The following is a 15,362-nucleotide window of genomic DNA, read 5'->3' on the forward strand; positions in this document are numbered from 1 at the left end:
TTGAGTGGTAAGCATTCAAAAGGAAGGCATCTTTCAAATAAAAAAAATTAAAACTTCACTTTCTGAGGATTTCAGTGCCTCTTGGATTAAGGTTGTGGAGTTTTTTCAGTTGCTTCCAATATTACACCACATAAAATACGCTTGCATTTCATGATTTTTGAAAATGACATTTTGGACTGGAGAACATCAGGTTTCTCTGCTACTTTTGTGTGTTCTACAGATACAAGTTGGCGATCAGAAGCAACATTTCAGTTTACAGTTGAACGCTTCAACAGATTGAGTGAATCAGTTCTCAGTCCTCCCTGCTTTGTACGGAATTTGCCATGGAAGATCATGGTTATGCCACGGCTCTACCCAGACAGACCACACCAAAAAAGTGTAGGATTCTTCCTGCAGTGCAATGCTGAATCTGATTCCACGTAAGACCCTTTTAATTACTATACTAGCACTCATTTGATACTAGTTAATGTGGATTGCAAGAATCACAAGAATCTAAAAAAAAATCTGGTTTTCTGCACTGAAATAATTCTTGCAAGGGTTTGCATCCTCTTCTCCACCATCTTCCTAAATCTCAAAGCATAAGAGTAATGCTCTCCTTAGGAGGAGCTAAAAGTAGCTTGTGTAGCTGCAAGTTTGTGCTAGTTTAGATAATTTCTGTTTGATTGACAGGGAGAAGTCTGATTAGAAATTTTCTTAGCCCTGCTGAACTGTAAATTCTGCCCTGTAAAGTGTGTGAACTGGTGGCAGCTGAGGCAAAACAGTGTATGAGGTGGTCATCTCCTTAAAGTGAGTTCATGGCTCATCAAAGTGAGATACAAACACATACATAGTCTTGGACTCCTCCATGCAAATCAAAATTGACTATCTGTGACCACTTTTGTAAGTAACTGGGAAATTTAGAAAGATAAATACAAATTTTTGGGCCATTACTTCTGTTTATTCAGTTGGAATGCAGATCCCTCATAGATATCCTTTCTAGTAAAGTAACTTCATTCTTGCACCAAATCTCAGGCAACTTATAGTTATATTCACTCTGAATAAGTTGCTCTTTTCCATCATTCCTGTAATGTAAAAGGTGAGTGCTCAGTGGAGAACATAAAGAAGAAAGATGAAAGTGTATTCATGAGAGAAGTGGTTCAGGTACAAACAGTCACAGAAGAACATTTTTGTGTTCTTCAAAAGTACCAGCCAAGGTGCAGCTGGTGGAGTTAAGGAAGCAGTAATGCCATGACATGAGGGAGTTACAAGACCTCGTCTGAACTAATACTCAGTCTAGTTGTCCTGTACAAGTGGTATGAATTTGAACAGGTATGATCATAAAGAAATGCTACTGAGAAAATTAGAATATCCACAATAACAGTTAAACAAATCTCAACATTTAATAGGGAAAAAAAGTAGTTCCTATAGGGGAAAATAATTATCAAAAATCCGTATCAAAAAGTGTATTTTAATGATAATAAAAAGCTTGGTTTTGGATGAATTTCAAGTGTTTCTTCTGTATTTGTAGGTCATGGTCTTGTCATGCACAAGCAGTTCTCAAGATAATAAACTACAAAGATGATGAAAAATCATTCAGCCGTCGTATTAGTCACTTGTTCTTTCATAAGGAAAATGACTGGGGCTTTTCCAACTTCATGGCCTGGAGTGTAAGTAGTTGGACCTGTATTAATCTATTTGTTACTAGATAGGAACAGTTTTGAGCTTGTACTCCTGAATACTGAGATACCTACAGAGAAGGTGTTTTTGTTTTTTTTCTTTCCAAGCTGTTTTTTTTCTGTCATTACTGAAGATTCAATTTCTTGTAAATTCCTTTACCTTTAATTATGGTAGGTTGTTTTTACTTATGTTAGTAAAGTACCCTCATTAGTATTTTCTGCATATCTGAATGCTTGAATTCTGTTTTCACTATGCACAGGTTTTCTTGCATTTCCTTGTATCCTTTGTACGTGTACAGATATTTACTGTCCTAATAATACTGCTAAGGCTTATCTTGAATTGGGACAACTTTTAAAGCATTTTTAAAGGTTGAGCCCTTAGGTTTTGTACAATATTCTGGAATATTGTCCAGAAGCAGAGTGTTTGATTGCCTCCTATATTATCCACAGAAAATTGAAATAGTGCTGGAAAATCATAAAAGCTAGGAATAAGTTTCCTGAATTGAGACATTAAAAAAGAATTAAAGTGTATTAAGCTGAAAAATAGCTTTGTTGCTGTCCCTTAATTTTTCTTCTTCAGCATAGTGTAACTGATAGCTCAGGCTTGGAAATTAAGTGATGTTTAACTGGATACAGTCATGTTGCAAGATCCAGTTTTCATGGTTGTTTGTCATTCCTGTTTTACAGGAAGTTACTGATCCTGAAAAAGGCTTTATAGAAGAGGACAAAGTTACTTTTGAAGTCTATGTTCAAGCAGATGCTCCACATGGAGTGGCGTAAGTATCTTTGTTTAAAAAATTTTAAATTCTAGTATTTTTATGTTGCTTGAGATTGTTCAAGTATGTTGTTTTATTAATATTTGTGGCTCTCATTAGACATTCTCACTTTGTCAACTTCTAACTAGTAACTATTTTATAGGTGGGATTCAAAGAAGCACACAGGATATGTTGGCTTAAAGAACCAGGGAGCAACTTGTTACATGAACAGTTTGTTACAGACTCTGTTTTTCACAAATCAGCTACGAAAGGTAATTAATTATGTGAAATTAATCAGATTGATAATTGAAATATCCAGTAGATTATATTTATAAATGCTTCAAAGCAGAACTGTCAGTTTCTTTTGCCTGTTTTATTCTCTTGGAGGCATTATGACTTGCATGGTAATGCACATCTTACTTGAGGATGAATGCAAGAAGCTTCCTTTTATAGTTTGCTGAGCATAGGCTTTTGATGCCTGTGAGATCACACAGGGTACCCAGTGAAGATCTGAACTTAAGTGGTGTTTCTTAGACTGTCTTGTGTGTTAATGTTGCTATGAATTGTTGTAATTAAAAAAAAAAAAACAAAGCATCTTCCAGATGAGAGATGGAAGTAATTTTTCTTTCATGAAACAGTTAAAGTAGAGGTCAATTATGGTTTCTCAGCCCATGAACAGTGTAAAAAGATAAACATGCATGACCTCTGTAGTTCATTAGTTTTTTTCTTATTGTTTATATTATCCAATTGAATTTTCTGTTATCATAGTTAGCATATTTGGATGGAAAATGTTATAATTTCAGTAGTTTAAACAGTTTCACTTTATATTTGCTTCAGTCATGTGTTTGGATTTTTTTAGTTACTGTAGATGTTATTTCTTTGCTGGAAGGAAGAACTGCTTTGAATATCAGTTCAATAAATATCTCATCCAAACACAGGATGCAACATACTAGCTAATGTATCATTTTTAAATAGTGCAATAGCCTTAATGGGATGAAAAGGTAAATACTGACTTGATATTAGAAGTGGCTATCTGGACGAGGGGATATATTTGAGAAAAAGATGTAACTGGGAATAATTTAGTTTATTGGAGTGTCCTATTGATCCTAATTTATCCTGCATGTTCCTGTGCTTATTGTGTATCTCTTAGTGAAAATGAACTGTTCTGACTTCTGCTTTCATTTGTCTGCTAGTTGTTACATTTCTATTAAGCTTTCTTTTCTCCAAAATTTCCCTTTTGATATACCTACTTCACACTGTTTTAAGATTTTCCACCATCTTGCTATTATTTACATCACTGAAAGTATCCCACTTGGGATTTTTTTTTTCCTCTTTGGCAATGTACTGCTTATTCTGAGGCACTGAGAAAAATAGCACCTTGAACTCCAGTAGACTGTAACTGAGATCTTTCAAGTGTCTTGTACAAGAGCTAAATACTTGTCTGGTTTAACATAATGCATCAGTTTATTTTTTGCCAGAGGTATAATTTACTCATTCAGTTTACCATGCATTATGATGCCTGTTGGTTTTGCTCAGCTCTCATAAAGTTCGTGCATTTTAGTTTTTTGGACAACTTCATGTTGTTCCTGAAAGAAAAATGTGTTTTTATAATAGCTCCATCTAATCCAACTGAGTAATTCTTACAGGACTGTCTTGCAGTCAGTAAATCAATACGTACCATGAGGTATTCTTCTGTGAAGAAATTTTTCTGGTGATAGAGATTTGTTTCAGCTGAACTTATCTTTTAAGGCATTTTCCCATACTTCTCCTTTAGCCCCCAAGTAAGTGTCAGCTTTCAGGGAGTGTTGATATCCAGCTAGTGACTTTATGAGAAACCTTAACTTACAAGCTGGTGATGGCAGCTTTCTTTGTGGAGGTGTTACTGGGTGTTCTGCATACTCCTCTGCTCGTTCTTCAGCCTGAACAGAACAGGCCACAGCCATAGTTTTAGATAGTTTTAGGACTCACTTGCCATTATTACAAATAAGGAAGAATCATTATTTGTCATGTCTGAAAAAGAGAATTTCTGAAATGTTTTTGTTTGCATCTGGAGCAAACTTGTTCCTCTTAAAACAGAGTGAAATGAAGTGTGTCCACTGTCCTCAGTTTGCTTGTTACCAATTCCATTTTTCTGTTAATCCTCCTTCCTTAGAAGAAATAATGGTTGCTAATGCTGTTATCTAGAGCTTTAAGAGAAAAGTTGCTGTCAAACGTAGAGCAGTGCTTAGCTCATTTAAAAGTTGCTAATGAAGTTGCATGAGAAAACACTGGGTTTTGTTCTCTTAATTTTTCCAGGTTAGCCAGGTAGTTAGCCCAGTGGATCAGCAAAAATTACCTGAAGTTTCCATAGGTAAAAATTGTTGCCAATGTTAAAAGACACAATAAATCAGAGATGCTGGACGTGTCTGAAATCTAGGCTGATGAAGAAACCAAGTGAAAGCTACTTAGATCCAGTTCAGTGCTTCACCTGCAGGAATATATCATACCCTCTTGTTTCACTGTCAGTTTTTCTGTTTCGTAACCAGCTGTTTTCTCATATGCTGTTTAATACTGGAGTCTTTATTTTCACATGTGTTATTACCTAATGTTCTTACAGAGTTGTCTGGGATTTTTTTTATGTGCATTTTTGCTAAATTAGCATTTCCCTGTAAATATCTTTTCTTTGATGTTACTTTTCCCTAGATATATTGGTGCACACTTTCTTTAAGAAGTAAATCTCATTTCAGTGCTCACTGAACTCTCCTAATCCCTCTTTGATCTATTTGTGTAATTTCTTTATTCTCAATCCTTCTCAAATAGCTAAGCCAGAGCACTAAACTGAAGTTATTTTCTAAAGTCTATAGTGTTGATCAATATATCTAGTCCTACTGTAATTATTGCATAGACATCTCAGGCATGAGAGGTTGTCTGAAGGTGTTGAATGCTGTAGTGCATTTCCTTTTCTAGTAAGAAATAAGGGAACTATGTAGATAACTGTGAATGGATCTGTTGTTCACATTTTATGAACCACTGTGCTCTAAAAAGAGTGATTCCAGACAATTAGTATTTTTACTCTGCAGTACCAGATTTTTTTTTTAAACTCCTTTGGAGTGGTGATTAAATGGAATTATATGAAGGAAGTCACTGAAGAGGAAAGAATACATTAAACAATATGAGCAATAAACTTTTCCTTAGATACTAATTGAACTAAATGTTTTTTTCAGGCTGTATACATGATGCCCACAGAAGGAGATGATTCATCCAAAAGTGTTCCTTTAGCATTGCAAAGAGTGTTTTATGAGCTGCAACATAGTGACAAGCCAGTTGGAACCAAAAAGTTAACAAAATCTTTCGGGTAAGTTTCAGGAATTCGGACTAATTGGGCTTTTAGAGGCTTTGTAAAGCTTTCCTTGAAAAAGGTTTTCTTTAAATCCAGCTGTTTCTACAGAGGTGCAGAGAAGTTAGGACAGAAGATTTAAATTAGCATGACCTTTACAAGTCTTCTCTTTGCATGCCATATAAGCATAAAAATTGTACTAAAGGATTATATTTCACATTGCTTTCACACTGTATTTGTAAACTGGCCTCTTGTCAAGTGATGTTGTTGAGCATTTTCTTTAAAAAAGAGATTGGGAATTTCCTATTTTTTTCAAGTAGCCATCCTAGTGCCCATCACAGTTGTGATGTCTCTGATCTCACATATTCTAAAGGCTGTAGTCATTTTCAGTCCTGATAAGACTCTTTGTAACCTTATGGCTTTATAACTTTTTCACCTTTAGGGAGAATTTCAAAGTGAGATTGATAATTTCAGTATTATATGTTTATCCTCTTTCTACTACCCTACTGTATATTTAGTTTACCAGCATGCTGCTATACTATTCCACCTGAAAGACTTGTTTATATTGTAAATATTTCAACTTGAGTTAAAATCCACACAGTGTCATCTTTGGTAGCATGAAGAGATCTTTCCCAAAGGTGTTGAAGATGCTTGATTTTCTATTTGAGAGATAGTAGTGTTCGTAAGTGCTAAAATGTATTCATGTCTGCCTTCATTCTTGGAAAAGAACTTTTGAATATTAAAGATCTGGTCTGTTCCTACCCATTAAACCAGAGAGACGTTTCTGACCTTGTGAGACCTACCCATATGCAGCAGGGTGTAACTTTACTGGCTATTCTGAGTTTCTAAATTTGTCTTTATTCAGTAAAAAGTATTGCTGTTGCCTGAAGGGGCACTTTTTAAATTCTAACATTGCAATATAGCCTTTTCCTTCCATTTTATCTTTTAAGCTGCCTAGTGTTTTAAGCCTGGCTTTAAACCTAGGGAGTCAGGAGGTTATGTGCCATTCTTAACTATCCAAGTAGTTTTGGCACACTTTTGGAAATAGTCTGCTACCATGTGGCAGTGAGTCACTGAGAGCAGGAGAGGAAGATAAAGTTAATATTGCTCCTGATCAACTCTCTGCTCTGGGCTTCCAGGGCTGAACCCTGGCTGGGGCTGAACCTCATGCTGAAGCTAAAGCCTATGGTAAACAGTTTATTTCATGTGATTGGCAGAGATGAGTGCTGCAAAGAGGGCTCTCAGAGACTTACAATTTAAAAAGCATTCTTGAGATAAAGAGTTCATAGGAGAGAGTGTTTCATGCTGAACCTAAAACCACTCTGCTTCATTTTAATTTAAGGCAGTAATTCTGAATACCCTTGTTGCAGTGTGCCACCTCAGTTCTGAGGTGTTTAGAGTCTTGCTCTCGCCCCTCCTTGCACGAGTGTGTTTGCACATGGACAATTAAGGAAAGTGGATGCTCCTTGCATCCTTGGAGTTATTGTGCAACCAGGATTACCTGCTTTAGATGAGCACAAAGGAGCCAGTATTTCCCATAAATCCATTTACTTCCATTTCATGTGCCAAAATAATCCCTGAATGCTACTTGACTGCACCCGAAGGGCCCTCAGAAACGAGGCAGCTAGAAGCATGTTGCAGAAACTATTCTAAGAGCATTTAATTGCTCCCAGTCCTTTTCTTAAGAGGTTTTTGATGTGAACTTAGACTAGGTAGTAGACTGGAATAATTCTTCTGCTAGCAACAGCCTGGCCCTGGCCTCTTCAGCTGGCTCCAGCTGCCTTCTCAGTCCATGTCCCCAGATCCACAAGGAGAAGGCAGGTGGGTGCAGAACAGCTGCCAAAATGTCCACAAGCTCAATGCCTGTTCTCAGTGGCAGGTAAGTGCTACAGAACTGACAAAAGCCTGTGCATCAGAGTCTGCATTTTGCTATGTATTAAATCCTTGATCTGCAGAGAAATCACAAAAATGTCTTATGAGTTGTAAGCTTTTTTCATAATGCAGTAATTTTGTATTGATTTGTCTTACAAAGGTGGGAAACTTTAGACAGCTTCATGCAACATGATGTGCAGGAGTTATGTCGAGTGGTATGTTTTTACTATTTGTTACTGATCTGTGATGCATAATGTCTCTTGATATTGTATGTATATATATAATGTATTTAAGTGACACTCCTAGTAATAGTAGCTCTGATTAATTTAAAACTGGTTTCTTAAGACCTGAAGTTTTTGCCTTGCTTTATTTCTCTTTTGAGATTGGGATTGATTGTGGACTTTTTTGGGTGAGGAATTTGTAAAGGATAGGGAAGGTTGAAAATAAATGGGGTATATGCTAGTGATCCTTGTATAGCCTTGGAGAAAAATGCAGTTTTGAAGATGCAAGTGCATTATTACATTTGTGAGGTTTTTCAGACTCAAAATAATGTAGCTGGCATAGTTCTCAGTGCAGTTTTTTGAGAGGAAGAGAATTTGAAGGACTAGAAGGAGACGCCAGTACAAATAGACTAACATTTCATTTTAATGCAAATTACTCAGAGTTTAATCAGTGAAGTAGTCATCCATGTGTGATGAATAAATTAAAAAACTGCAAGTTTATCCTATGTAAAAAACCTAATTTTTCTTTCAGCTGCTTGATAACGTGGAAAATAAAATGAAAGGCACATGTGTAGAAGGCACAATTCCTAAATTGTTCAGAGGGAAGATGGTGGTATGTATTTAATATTTCTTTATTAATTTAATATTTAATTTTTAAATTTTAGTTTTATATATTTAAACGTTAGCTGTTAATTGTATACAGTGACATTTTGTGTTTTCTGTTTACAGTCTTATATCCAATGCAAACATGTAGACTATCGATCTGAACGAATAGAAGATTATTATGACATCCAGCTAAGTATAAAGGGAAAAAAAAATAGTAAGTGATACATTGTGATATGCACTGGTCAAATACTTCAGGATGTTGGACATCTTTAGTGCCTGTTGATTTCAAATGGGTTTGTTGATACTCAGAACTCTGAAATAGCCTTTTCTTAATTCCAAAGGAAAGAGTCTTTGACATCTCATTGAAAACATTTCCTGCAGAAAATGTTTTTTCTGACATTCCCATTTCCCTTCCCTACTCTTTCCATCCTAATTCTCTCACTTTCTTTTACTAAAAAATTATGACTTTTAGAAGTTTTCCTGGTGTTATGAAAGTGCATACTGTGCCATGGTGATACCAGTAGGGCTGTCACAGTAGATTGTACTTCATACATGAAGATGAACTTGAAGGAAGTTGATTCTTATTTAGAACTGACTATGTTAGTAAGCAAATAAAAAGAATTAACTAATTGCATAGCATATAGCATAGCAGCACAGCAGTGGTCCTGTCATCACTTTACCAAGTACTTGGCACACAAGACATGAAAAAGGACCTGCAAGAGTCCAGCAAACAGAATCATCTAGCTTGATACTTAACAGCTGCAGAGTGAGAATAGGAGATTTAGCAGACAGCTGTAAATGAGTGGATTTAAAATCTGTTGATAGTCTTATGTATGTTGATACTCTTATGTACTCTTATATGGATTGATGCACTTGTTGATATTCTTAAACAATATAAAACTTAGTTATAACAAAGACAAACATTTAAACACAAGCTCTCATGTCTTAATATGTTCTTTGATTGTTTAGCTCCCAGGGTAGACTAAACTTATGATTTTCTACCTACTTCTCTACAGTTCAACAATTTTTCTTTTATTTAGTTTTTGAATCCTTCATTGACTACGTTGCAGTGGAGCAGTTGGATGGTGATAACAAGTATGATGCAGGAGAACATGGCTTGCAGGTATTTTTCTTTTTCCAGTTGGTTTTAAATCTTATTTCTGTGTCCCTGATTTTATAACTTAACAAAGCTATGGTGGCCAAAAATGTTCTAAAACCCATTCTAGGTTGTATCCACTGACTGGGGTGATTTTTCTCCTTAAATGAGCTTTTACATATCTCCTCTTAGTTGCTGTTAGGTTTCTTCAAATGGAGCTTGGATTTTAGAATATTTTAATCAGCACTGAGTTTTGGTTTTATACCTGTGTTTTAGAGACTAGAATAGTAAACTTCTCTATTGGTCTGGAGACTGAGAAGCTCTTTCTTTCTTTCTTTAAAATATCTAGGAGGCAGAGAAGGGTGTGAAGTTCCTAACATTGCCACCAGTATTACACTTACAACTCATGAGATTTATGTATGATCCTCAGACTGACCAAAACATCAAGATAAATGATAGGTAAGTTTTTCTCCATTGTAGAATTTTATAAAAAATAATCAACAAAAATCCTATTTTTGAATCAACTCCAAGAGGAAGGTGTTTGCAGTGGTACATTAGAGCTCCTCAGAAGGTACATAGATTGACTATTAAAGTTCTTAATGTCAAATTGAACACTTAAATAGTAATTTGTAGCTATTGTGTTGCATATGAAACAAGTGAATGTGTTTTTTAATGCTTTGTGGAACATTCTTTGTGCTGTGTGTGGAAAGTTGATAGATTTCCACAGGCTTCTACATGAGTGAGTTGAATGAAGGAATGTTCCTCTGCTTTCCCTCCATCTATTTCCATTCTCACTCACTGTAAGTAGAGGCTTATAGTTTCTCAAGGATACATTGCTGGCTGTAAACTAAATCTGTGTTGCAGGAATTGCTGTTGTACCAAGATGAGACTGCAGCAGCTGAAAAACATTTCAAAATAACATTCCAGTCTAGTGGTACCTGCGCTAGAAAAGCTGTGTTTGTCTACTAGAAAATAACAGGTTTTGAGTTTTCCCCTTGACACAGTGAATTCAAAGCAGCACTGTATCACTCAAGTGTTCCTACCCATGTTAATGGTTAGAAAATTTATGAGAGAATTGCTACTCATGCAGTGTTTTCTGGCATTGTAACAATAACTTGTTGAATTTTTGCATCTTGCTTTAGGAGTAAGAGCTGATGTCTTGCATAATAGCATGTGTCTGTCTTAACTACTAATATCTTAATTCTTTTTAAAACTAGGTTTGAGTTTCCTGAACAGTTGCCACTAGATGAATTTTTGCAAAAAACAGATCCTAAGGATCCTGCCAATTACATTCTTCATGCAGTTCTAGTACACAGTGGAGATAACCATGGTGGACATTATGTTGTTTACTTAAATCCAAAGGGAGATGGCAAAGTGAGTATTGAACAGCACCTACATATATTTGTGCTTTGCAAATCTACACTTGCAGTTTTCATAGTGAGCAAATCTTTGGAATTTTTATTCCCTAACACAAGAGTGTGGGGGCACGCTCACTTCATCACACAGGGATTGGACTTCTCCATGTAGTACTTCTTAGCTTGATACTTTTTCATTTTCTGGGAAAATGACTTCTGTGTTTACAAAAAGAAAAACAGCAGCCCTCTTTTCTACTTTTTGGTCTTTAAGGAGGGGCCTGTATTTGGAGGCATTATAGAATCACTTGCCTCCTCAATAGGAGGAGCTTCATATTTGCTGATGGCTTTTGACAAAAGACTTTAATTGAGGGAATCCCTTCACTTTTATGTGTCCTTCTACTACAAAATTTATCCAGTATTTTTTAGGCTGACTTTATGCTGAAGCAAATATGAATGTTTCAAATATTTCTGTGATTCAGAAATTCAGTATCTTTACATGTCCCACAGATACAAGGAGGTAACTTGATTGCATTGGACATTTGTGGGTCAGGTGCCTCTTCTCTTGGTTTTGTGTGTACCTGACTGTTTCACAGTAAAACTAGAAGTAGGATTCTGCTGTGAATTTGTTGCTATTTGTCTTTCATTCTTAATTGGCTTTATTGTTTTAGTTTAAAATTTGCTGTATATTACTTTAAGTGTACAAATAATTACTAAACATCTAGTGCATAATCTTTTATTTTACTTTACAAGAAATAAGGAAAATATTTTAAATCCATGTAAAGATGTTAGCTATTTGAATGACAATTCTAAAAAGTTCTTTGGATAATTATGGGACTTTTGATATTCAGTGTAAGTTGTTCAAGTATTTCGTATTTGAGGGCTCAGTATTTATGGCCTTCCTTATGCACAAGTAGCAGGTAGCAGACATTGTAATGGAAAAGATTTTTTTAAAAATCATGACACTTGAGAGCAATTTTAGTTACTTCAAAGAGCTGAAAAGCATGCCAGAAATAGGATTAATCTATCAGTGAAGAATGTGATTTTTTTTTCTGTGTAAAGTTATATTTATATAACTTTTCTTTCTAGTGGTGTAAATTTGATGATGATGTTGTGTCAAGATGTACAAAGGAAGAAGCAATTGAACACAACTATGGAGGTCATGATGATGATTTGTCTGTCCGGCACTGTACGAACGCCTACATGTTGGTTTACATCAGGGAATCAAAATTAAGTATGTATGCACTGCATGCTTTCCAAGTTACATCAATGTAGATATTTACAGCTTCTGAATTGTTGACAGTCTTCCTATACAAAGGGGCTTCATTAGTTACAGCTGGAATTCACAGATTCTGTGGGATCACCCAGCCTGTCTCTCACTTCTGGGAAGTATGTGCTGGTCTAGTGCCTCCTTGTCTTAGTAAGGCAAGGTTGTGTGTCTGCAGAGAGCTTTAGTCCTGATTGTTAATTGAGTATGGAAACTAGGTTGAATTAGTTGTAAATATGTAGGTATATGTACACAAAAAAAAAAAGTGGAAAATATTTCCTTTAATCCTGAAACTGAATATTTAGTTCAGAAGTTTGATTCATACCCCACAAAAATAGTGCCTTTTGGCTTGGGATAGAAGATGCTGCTTTTGCCCAGATATAATGCTACCAAACAATCTTTTAATTAAAAAGATTAATAAAGTTTTTTACTTCAAGTCAGAGGAGAGTTAATATATGAAGAAAAGCCTGTATGATATGAATCTTGAAATACATCACAAAATTTGCTTTGCAGGTGAAGTTTTACAGCCTGTCACAGATCATGATATTCCTCAACAACTTGTAGAAAGGCTACAAGAAGAGAAAAGGATAGAAGCTCAGAAGAGGAAGGAGAGACAGGAAGCTCACCTCTATATGCAAGTGCAGGTCAGCTTCTGATAAAGTTGAAACTATGGTATCATTAAAATTCAGAATGCTGAGCCACCCAAGGCAAACCTTGATTTTCAGTTTTTGAATTTGTGTTCTTAACAAGTGCTTGAAGTGAAATTGTGATTTTAGTGGTTGTAAATTTATTAATACATACCACATATCCTCATGAAGCAAACAGTACTGGATGCTGTACACATTTCTGGCTTTTCTAGAAGTTATGCTCTTGCAAGTAAAAATAGTAAGTTAATGTGAAAGGAAAAGGACCACGTTATTTCAAATGGCTGCCCTGCCACCCCACTTTTGGCTCCTTCAGGACTTAATTTCTAAAATTAGAATGTATCTAGCCATAGGCTGCAAGCCTGGACCACTGCCAAACTGAGCTCATCAAGTAGAAGCAGAAGGAGAGAGTGCTTATATTTGCAATTATCTTTTTGGAAAAGCCTGATGGACTAGTTTGTTATAAATTGCCCTAAGGAACCCTGTTTATGGCTCTTTCCAGAGCTCATCTGGCAGAAGGAAATAGAACCCATTTTCAACTTGCCTCCATGTTTCCTTGCATCTTCTTTCTGGTGTTGCTAAGTAGAGATATTGGTGAAATTCAGACTGCTTTACACTAATTTATAGTAGAGCTGTTTTCAGTGGATAGACTGGCTGAGTTGCACCATTTGTCTTTCTGTAACCAGAGAATGCACAGGAGTTTTGGGAGATACAGCAAGCTTTCTAGGAAAGCCTCTTTGCACCATTACAATAATTATGTAGTCTGGTTTTTAAGTGCCAAGATTGTTAGAGCACATGTTTCCAAGATTGGGATCAAAGCACAACTGGTTTTCAGTTGTTCAGGATTTCTAAGAATTAGCGTATTTTAATTAGTTACACTGATTTGAATATCAATCATTTTTTTCCAAGTCATTATAATCTTTATATGTGCAGATTTTCTTCATGAGAACACAAATGGTGTTTGCAGTGTGCCACTGTGCATAGTAAAGTATCATGAAGAGGTATTACACTGTCCATCTGATTTAATATGAATAGTAACCTTCAGATGTTATATTTTCAGATAGTGGCAGAGGATCAGTTCTGTGGTCACCAAGGCAATGATATGTATGATGAAGAAAAAGTGAAATACACTGTTTTCAAAGTATTAAAAAACTCCACACTTACAGAATTTGTTCAAAATCTCTCTCAAACGATGGTAAGTTTTCTGTAGCTGAATTCGGTGTCTAATTATTTTATTAGATTATGATTTCTTCAAGGTCTTTGTCTTCTACAGGTGTTGCCAGCAGTCACAATTCAGACCTTTTAAAATAGAAGATCTGTTTAGCTTTGATAAAAGTATTGTATCCTTTTTGTTTCCTGTCACATTTTTTATTTATTTATTTATTTTAGGGATTTCCCCAGGATCAAATCAGATTATGGCCAATGCAAGCTAGAAGTAATGGAACGAAGAGACCTGCAATGTTAGATAATGAAGCAGATGGCAATAAAACGGTAAATATCCATTAATAGGGGATGTTATTTATGTACATCACCCATGATTTTTGGTTCTCTTCAATAATCAGTAAGTTTAAGACATCAGATTTTTCAGGGTTTTAATTTAATGTGTACCTGAAAGTTTGATACAGTGGAAGACTTGAGGCTGGCTGGGTTGATATGGGCAGGAGGGAGGATTGCGGTGCATGATTTTTGCTCCATGAAAAAAAGCATGATCCTGATTTTAAAGTTAGATTTCAAACAGAAATGGCTTTTTGAGTCCTGCATTTTTGTGCAAAACCTCTGAATATAATGTAATGCATTGCTTAAAATGTAAAACATAATGTCTAAATATGGCAAAAAAAAATGAGTGGTTTCACTGTCATGTTAATTCTGAAGTGAAGTATTTTTCTTGCCATACTAAAGGCAGGTGTAGGTATATTTTAAAATGAAAAATAAATAGGTCAATTAAAAATAAAACTATCATTTGTGCTTCATTAAAACTTTTTTTTTATGTTTTAATATCTGTCATTGCTTCTCTTAATGAATTTCATGAAATTCCTGTCATTAAAACAACTTAAAAAAAATTCTCCCACACATAAAATGTCATAAAGTTCTTGTATTTAATAAAAATGCAGATAGCAGGTTGTTATATTCTCCAGAGACTTTTTTCTTCTTCCATATCTTTCTACATAGATGATTGAGCTCAGTGATAATGAAAATCCATGGACAATATTTTTGGAAACAGTAGATCCAGAGATGGCTGCTACTGGAGCAACATTACCCAAGTTTGATAAAGATCGTAAGTATATATGCTGAAACTTGAGTAAATACAGAATACTTTTGGTTTGGTATATCTTAGAAAATGTTGTGTGTCCTTTTTTCAATCATAAAATTGATGAACCCATAAAGCTATAGTGCTGAAATTAGTTTTTCTCATCCAGTTTTTCCCTTCATTTATCTGAAAGTGTAAGACATGTTCCACATGTTCTTAGAGTCACTGAGTAGATTTATGTGTATATGAAGTCGATTTATAAAAACCCTCAGTATTTAAGAATGTTTCAAGGGTATTAATCAAAATAATAAATCAAAGATGCATCTTTGT

The 15,362-nt window shown here is 35.3% G+C and overlaps 1 protein-coding gene across 1 annotated transcript in view; it reads left to right on the plus strand.

The window, feature by feature from the left end:
• USP7 (ubiquitin specific peptidase 7) overlaps positions 1-15,362 on the plus strand; it is a 62,662-nt gene that overhangs the window by 32,805 nt on the left and 14,495 nt on the right. The window contains exons 3-18 of the mRNA XM_071761246.1: positions 221-419; positions 1,508-1,646; positions 2,343-2,431; positions 2,574-2,682; positions 5,614-5,744; positions 7,759-7,813; positions 8,352-8,432; positions 8,549-8,639; positions 9,466-9,548; positions 9,871-9,980; positions 10,739-10,895; positions 11,963-12,107; positions 12,654-12,784; positions 13,845-13,979; positions 14,174-14,275; positions 14,954-15,059. Coding sequence (XP_071617347.1) covers positions 221-419; positions 1,508-1,646; positions 2,343-2,431; positions 2,574-2,682; positions 5,614-5,744; positions 7,759-7,813; positions 8,352-8,432; positions 8,549-8,639; positions 9,466-9,548; positions 9,871-9,980; positions 10,739-10,895; positions 11,963-12,107; positions 12,654-12,784; positions 13,845-13,979; positions 14,174-14,275; positions 14,954-15,059 — 1,863 coding nt within the window. The remainder of the gene's footprint in view (positions 1-220; positions 420-1,507; positions 1,647-2,342; positions 2,432-2,573; positions 2,683-5,613; positions 5,745-7,758; positions 7,814-8,351; positions 8,433-8,548; positions 8,640-9,465; positions 9,549-9,870; positions 9,981-10,738; positions 10,896-11,962; positions 12,108-12,653; positions 12,785-13,844; positions 13,980-14,173; positions 14,276-14,953; positions 15,060-15,362) is intronic.

This window comes from Heliangelus exortis, chromosome 17 (assembly GCF_036169615.1).
Source record: "Heliangelus exortis chromosome 17, bHelExo1.hap1, whole genome shotgun sequence".
Lineage (NCBI taxonomy): Eukaryota > Metazoa > Chordata > Aves > Apodiformes > Trochilidae > Heliangelus > Heliangelus exortis.